At 38.7% G+C, this 7,816-nt stretch overlaps 1 protein-coding gene across 1 annotated transcript in view; it reads right to left on the minus strand.

The window, feature by feature from the left end:
* TDP1 (tyrosyl-DNA phosphodiesterase 1) overlaps positions 1–7,816 on the minus strand; it is a 37,212-nt gene that overhangs the window by 25,381 nt on the left and 4,015 nt on the right. The window contains exons 4-8 of the mRNA XM_031065269.1: positions 7,421–7,517; positions 6,334–6,368; positions 5,147–5,239; positions 3,496–3,660; positions 1,863–1,941 (exon numbers count right to left, since the gene is read on the minus strand). Coding sequence (XP_030921129.1) covers positions 1,863–1,941; positions 3,496–3,660; positions 5,147–5,239; positions 6,334–6,368; positions 7,421–7,517 — 469 coding nt within the window. The remainder of the gene's footprint in view (positions 1–1,862; positions 1,942–3,495; positions 3,661–5,146; positions 5,240–6,333; positions 6,369–7,420; positions 7,518–7,816) is intronic.

Raw genomic sequence — 7,816 nt, forward strand, 5'->3', positions numbered from 1 at the left:
AGGAGGTGCAGGTTAAAAATTCTTCAATTACGAGAAGCATTTAATAGATGACATGAAATACCTCATCAAATTCTGAAAAACAACAACAAAAAAAACGAAAAAAAAGAAGGGTCCAAACCAAACAAGAACGGTCCCTGCAAACTCGATATACACAATCTTGAATATTTACCAATACAGCTTACCTAAATAAACATAAGACCTCTAAAGGCAAGAGAGTTCAACTATAAAAATAATACTGTCACATTCACCCCTAACCATATCCCTAAATCCCACATCTACACATCCGTTAAGTATCTTCAAGGATGATGACAACACTTCCCTGGGCAGCCTGTTCCAATACTTGACAGACTTTGAAGGAATTTTTCTTAATATCCAAACTTTATCTCCCCTGGCACAACTTGAGGCTATTTCCTCTTGTCCTATCACTTGTTACTGGGGAGAAGAAACCAACCCCACTCAGCTACAACCTCCTTTCAAGTAGCTGCAAAGAGCAGTACAGTCTTCCTGAGCCCTTTTCCTCCAGGCTGAACACCTCCAACTCCCAACTCCATGGAGCTGCTTCTCACCAGCACCATGGTCCAGACCCTTCACCAGCTCTGCTGCCCTTCTCTGGACACACTCCAGCACGTCAGTGTTGTTCTTATCATAAGAGGCCCAAAACACAGCACTCGAGGTGTGGCCTCACCAGTGCTCAGTACAGGGGGATGATCCCTACCCTAGCCCTGCTGGCCACACTACTGCTGACACTGGCCAGGATGCCACTGGCCTTCTTGGCTACACACTGGCCCATGTCCATCTGTTGTCTGCTAGCACCCCCAGGTCCTTTTCCACCAGGCAGCTTTCCAGCCACTGCCCCAGCCTCTCATACTGCATGGGGTTGCTGTGACTCAAATATAGAACCTGGCACATGGTCTTGTTGAATCGCACACAATTGGTTTCCACTCATCAATCCAGCCTGTCCAGATCCCTCTGGAGAACCTTCCTAGCCTCCAGCAGATCAACACTCCCCTCCAACTTGGTGGGCTCAATAAGGAGCCCTGGGGAACACTCCTTGTGACTGTCTGCCAGCTGGATGTAACTCCACTGACCACTCTGAGATCTGCCATCCAGCCAATTTTCTACCCAACAATGAGTGCATCTATCCAGACCAGGAGCAGCCAGTTTCTCAGGAGAATTCTGTATGAAGGTTTCACTAATGTTCAGGTAGACAACATCCACAGCCTTTCCCTGACCCACTAGGCTGCCACAGTAGGAGATCAGGTTAGCCAAGCAGGATCTGCCCTCATACTCATGCTGATTGGGCCTAATGACCTGCATATCCAGTCACTAACTGGGATCTCACCAGTTAGCCAGAACAGCTGATAAATGATTGAAAGCAGCTCAGTGAGCACTTTTGCCAGCTCCCTCAGTGGATACCATTTGGTCCCATGGACTTGCGTCCATTTCAGTGTTGCAGCAGGTCATTGACCAGCTCCCCTTGGGTTATGCGGATTTCATTCCACTCTCTGTCCCTGTCTTCCAGCTTGGGGAGCTGGACACATGGAAAACAGGTCCTGCTGTTAGAGGCAAAGAAGGCATCAAGCACCTCAGCCTTTGCCTCATCCTTTGTCAATATGTCTCCCCCTGCATCCAATGGAGATTCTCTTTAGTCTCTTTTTATTGCTAATGTACTCATAAAAGCATTTTTATTGTATTTTTCATCAGTAGACAGATTAGGTTCTAAGTTCCAAGCCTATATATGTTATTGCTAACTTTAACAATTATTAAAAGACTGATTATGACAGCTGGAAAAACCAGAAGGAACTGAAGAATTCTATTTACATTTTAAAGGATATTAACAATAAAGGTTACAGTTTTGGTACCTTTCTGAGCCTAAGATGGCCCCATTTTTCTTTATCACTGCCTTGATAACGTCCAGGGGTAGAACCAAGCAGAAACACTCTAAAAATAGAAAAAAACCCAGATTTTTGTAATCTCAAGTGCTTTGGTTTTAAAGTAGCAAGATATTTAAGTAAAACTTATCAGCAAGATTGAACACTCAAGTGCAACCAGAAATATTTAATGTCTCTCATGGGATTTATAATACAAAGAAAAGTAGAATTTCAGCTGTATAATTTATTATCAGCCTCCTGCATGTCTGCAATACATCACCAGGCTGTTCTACAGCAGAGACAAGAGCTAGATCTTTTTCTGTGTGCAAAAATGCAGAAGATAGATAATGCTGGCAATACACACAAATAGTTCATTTGGCCCATAACTGGGCACATAATTTTGAGTAAAACCAGTCTAGTGCTACATCCAAATCAGCAGATTCAAGTATGAGTTTTCATTTGGGCACCTAAAATAGTTCAGATGCAAAGTACAGCTTTTTCAAAACTTCCTAATAATGGGTTTAGTAACCTATTTCACTTTGCCCTGAAAACAGGGAAGAGACCTGCCTAAAGTCACAACAAGCAAGCAGCTTTAAGAAGCTGTTCCCTACTGCATACATCTCATGGCTAACTTTATTCACGACTGATTGGCCCCTACAGCATATCAAATGGCAATCCTTATCCTAACAAGTGACTTTCCTATCACATGCATAAATTCCTATCAGCTAGGGCTCAACTCATCTGTTTAAACTCAAGCTGATGACCAATGCAATCACAGAGCAGCTGTTAGCTCACCTGATTAGAAAGTACACACTTTTTTTTGCCCCCTCCAATCTTTTAAGACACCATGTAAAAATAAAAGCACTTCTTAATGTATAAACTAGACAAGGTTTCAGTCTCTATTACCACTGCAGTATGTGACCATTTTCAGCTTTTCTTTTCAACAATTTTTGTTCAGATTCTAAAACAGCAATTAAGTTGCCAGGGAGATTTACACTTTCTGAAGCAAATGCTCATATTTAAGTGCAACTACTTATTAGAAGTAAATTAAGCATCCTGAATTATTTTAAAGTAATATCAGCAATGTGATATTAGAGAAGACTATTCCAAGACCAGTTAGGCACAGCATTGCCCACCAAAAGTAATCCAAAATTATACAGATATGTATGTTGCTTAAACTCTGCCGTACCAACAGAAGCCTGTTCTGAATAAAATCCTCATTCCAGTAACCTTTGCTTACATGATCTCCCTTACATGACAAACTCTATACAACACAGTTTTTTTCCACTGGTAATATTACTAGAGTAAATACTTGAGCCCAACTGGCTTAAATGAAACCAAGTCCTAATTACTTTATAGCTACCTTCAATAAAGTTGCTGCTGGTGTACCTTTCTTTCTTCGTTTAAAATGCATGCTTATAAAACTAGAAGTTGGTCTATTTGACATAATCTACATAAGAGAAATTTTCTAAAACCACATAGAGTCCTGTTTGAACACTCAAGCTTGACATAAGGTTACCTTACAAAATAAGCATGAGGTCTAACAGATCCTAACACAGATATTTAATTTCTAGAAAAAAAACCCCACATGTGCAAGTTACAAAAAACTTAAGGTTATATATACCTTGTTTCTGATAAATCATGTTCTTGAATCAGATCTATCCATTCCTTGAGTGCAGGAGAATTGTAAGCTGCCAAGTAACTTATTAGGTCAGATTTAAAATTAGTTGCAGATTCACCACCAGATGCTCCCTTAGGTAGTCTTGGATATAAAGGGCTTAACCATATTCTTAAAAAAAAAGAAAAAAAAAATCAGCCATATAAACAAGCACACCATGCATTAATAACACGTGGGTTTAGTACATGAGTAAAACACATCTGAAGGTCCTAAACAAATACTTGACAGATTCACTGTGATACTAACTAAAAATGTCTGTACTAACTGGTCAGGCTCAGACTTAGCAACCATCAGTTCTTTCATCAACATTTTCTACAGGAATAGAACACTGCAATATGTTCTGCTAAACTTCTGGTTTGTGCAACTGCATAGAAAACCACCAATTAAAGCATCTGAAAGGTTTACATATTTGAAGAGTAGCCCACAATAATACACTGTCTCTCAAGAACCTCCATCAGTGTAAAATAGGATGGGGACCACCAGAGAAAACATTTAGCATCTCTTTCCACTCACACATTACTGCAGCCATGGGAACCAAAGATTCTGCATTATCAACTTTACAATGTGTTGATACTACCCTTTGAAATTCAGAGCCACCATATTGTGATCCTGCATAACACCGCAGTATGCAAAAGCTGAAAAAGAAAACTCTCTCATATTTGACAAGTAGGGGAACTTGTTAAGTATCTCAGTAGGTATTTTCATGCCTTCTTAGCTTTCTGAAAAGCTAACTGCCATAAGATACTAAAGCCACCCATAAGATTTAAAGGCAAAAAAAATCAGTGTCTATTTTTGCCACTCAAAGAACTCGTCTCAGACAAGTAAACTCTCAAAACCCTGCCATATTTAATGGCAGCAAAATAGATGTCAAAGTGACAGTAACCTCTGAAAAACAGCTTTCCATTAGTTTGAAGAAATTTTATACCCTGATTTATTGTGGTCATCTAACTAAAGAAATGCTCCCATAAAAATGGCCAAAAAACTGAAAAGTTTGAGGATCCTTATATGAACATGCCACTTCATACTGTTTTTTGTGCTCTCAACAAAACTATGTTCTAAGCTGGTCATTAAGTTTAAAGACTTCTACCAAAAAATAAGACAGGAAAAAAATTCCTGCCCAAGAAAGGATACTGGGTGAAGACTAGTCATCTACTGTATTACAGAGCCAATAATGCCCAACATTTATCAGACTATATTCTAGATACAATCACAACAAAAGCAGAACATTTGCACATCCACATTATTCTTAAGTGTTAAGTATTAAAACAAGTTTTAAATAGCTGCTTCAAATCTATATAAATGGTACTTTATAGCTACAAAGTTTTTTCATAAAGAGACAGCACAGCATGATAAAATTTAATATCAGTCAGATTGATTTTAAGCCATCAGCCTACTAGGATAGTTTTGTTTACAGGAGAAAGCAAGAAAAGTTCAGACCCAGACAGCAACCAGCACTCTAAGTCCAATTTTCAAAATTTTTTAGAATAGCTCTATGTTAAGGATGTAAACACACTAGATCACCTAATATCCCATCTCCAGCAGAAGCAAATACCTATGGAAAGTTTTAAGCATTCACCTGCTAGGGATTGTTGCTTACCCCTGAGTTTTCTGGTGCCAATCATCAGCAATAAGATTGGATGTATGTATCACAACTCGAAGACCTTCTTCATACAGCAACAACATCATTTTCCTTTAAAAAAAAGATATATAACTCTTCATTTATTTCAAGTACACTGGGAGTAGGAGATAAATTAGCAATTCATTAAAAGGCTCCAAGGTAATTATTTTCAAATATATGTTCTGCATCATGCAAGCACTTAAGACTTCAATCCATGTGCACTGCAAGCTCACATGGCAGTCATTAGACTATCCTCATATACTTTATTCCAGAGTACAGCTTAACATTTCATGCAACTAATTACCCACTACAAAGTGAATATTTGCAGAACACTTCCTATATTTGCACAGCTCTTTAGACACTTATCTCTTTGCAGACAGTCAGAAAAAGAACTAAGGAACACTGAAAAGCCTTTACTTACAACTGAATTTATTAAATAACCTAGTTACTTTCTCTTTAACTGACTTTTACCTTACAAGTGGGTATGTATACAGCTAACCATTGTGATGGCAAAAAAGCTATTTATCATAACTCTTAAGCTATAGCACAAAGGAATTTTAAAACTAGTAACTGAGATTGAACATACACATCTGTATCTTCTGTAAAAAAATTGCTCAGATTTTCATATCCAAGTTTTCATTAGCTGTGTAAAGGCAGCATATCCATGTGATCCTAAAGGATGAGATCTGCAACCCAAACTGAACTCAAATGATCTTTGCTAAAACATAAGATCTGTTCTTTTCTGTAGATTTCCATCTACAAAATTTGCTTTGAGACACTTCTATTATATCAAATTCAAGTTTTTTTCTTGATAAGACCCCCAGATTCACTAGTAATTTTCAGATCCTCCATATGAACTGAAAAACATGATCAGTAAATCAGTGTTATGTCAGTCCTGCCTATGACTGAACAAGTTTGCATTACAGTTCTGGTATTAAGGCATGGTTAAGAGCCAGGACCTGCAGTACACCCCTGTCTTAGACCAGTTCAACTTCAACTGTTTAACCTCCACATCTCATATGTACTCAAATAGCTAATTTGTCTCATTAAACTAGAACAATCCTGTCATCTCTAAATAGAAGATGTTTATGGAAGCTTTAAGACTCAACAATTTCTGTGAAATCCAGTTTTACTGCAGACCTTTTCTGCTTCATGGTGTTACTTACGTATGGTGAGTTCCAAAAGCAATATCCAGTTTAGCCTACAAAATTAAAAGTTGATCATTAAAAATTGCTTCTCATTTTGTTTAATTTCACTGCTCTCTAGTGGACAGATCACAAATTACATTATCTTCCTTCTCCATAATTCTAATGCACTTTCCACAAGCTAGATTTGAAATGGTAATGCTGGAACTGTTCCAGAATTTGTGCCTCTTTTACTAGCAGCATTTTCAGAAATAGTCAGCAGAAAATAACTCAAGGTTCCTGTTGGACATGGAACAGAAGCCAGCAATGTGCCCTTGCATGAAGGATGACTACAGGGTCCTGGCCTGCATTAGGAGTGCTGCCAGCAGGTCAAGGGAGGGGATGCTTCCCCACTGTTGAACACCAGTGAGGACACACCTGCAGTACTGGGTCCACATTCAACAGGAAACTCAGGATTACCAGACTGTTTCAAAGAGAACAAAATTCCAAGATCATCCTCCTCCCAACAAAGAGCACAGTGTCCCCATGATCATTAATACACTTCACCTGGCAAAATCCTGAAACACTGGCAAGTTGCCATAGCCACCTCCTTCCCCAGGATGAAGGCAATGGATTCACCACTTAGGGACAGCAAAACAATGAACATAGTATCAGAGATAAAATGGCATGTGCCAGGAAGCATGCTCACAGCAATTTTAACATTTATTACGGAGATTATTCATATCAGCATTTTCTTGTGTAAAACATATTTGGGAAACAATAACTCTCTGATGAGATTTAAGATTGTAGTGACACTAGGACTAAGTTCAGTGCTTTACACAAAACTAATGCTTCCTTTTCAGCCACTGTAAGAACTTGGATGTAACATGTTAGTGGAGGTGAGCAGCTCTTCTGTGAGCAGCTGTTCTGTACCAACTTTTGTGGGTGAAGCCTACCATAACCACATCTGACCAAGACCACTTTACCATGCTTCTATGGTCCTGGTATGGATATCCCTCAAAAGTGTAACAAAAAACCTCCTATATAAGGAGTCTTTCCATCAGTAACAAGACTCTGAGTGTAAGATACGGCTTAACTTCAACCAAAGGATGATACAAATGTTAATTACCTGACAAAAGCTAATATTCTCATAAGGCCGTGCTTGTGCAATTAGTTCAGCTTTGGATTCTCTCCTCTCACCATGAACTATCAGCAATGGCTTCTTCCTTAAACAAAAGGGGATTGCCATTAAAACATCAAGTGAATCAGCAATTAGCCTAAACCATTCCTTCATGTAGCTATGATATCTGGTCTCTAAATCTGACAGTCCAGCAGAAAGATGGCACTGAAATCAATATGCCTTATTAACTAACTCAAAATAGCAGTAACTACAATAGAACCTCTAAAGAATAGACACTGGAAAAATGTAACACAAAAAAAAAGGGAAACAGGAAGCATGGAGTAAAGCAGGCACCAAAACAAAACCCCTTAATACAAGATCGTGAAAGAAACTCTTTCCCCTAGA

Source organism: Geospiza fortis, unplaced genomic scaffold (genome assembly GCF_000277835.1).
Source record: "Geospiza fortis unplaced genomic scaffold, GeoFor_1.0 scaffold54, whole genome shotgun sequence".
Lineage (NCBI taxonomy): Eukaryota > Metazoa > Chordata > Aves > Passeriformes > Thraupidae > Geospiza > Geospiza fortis.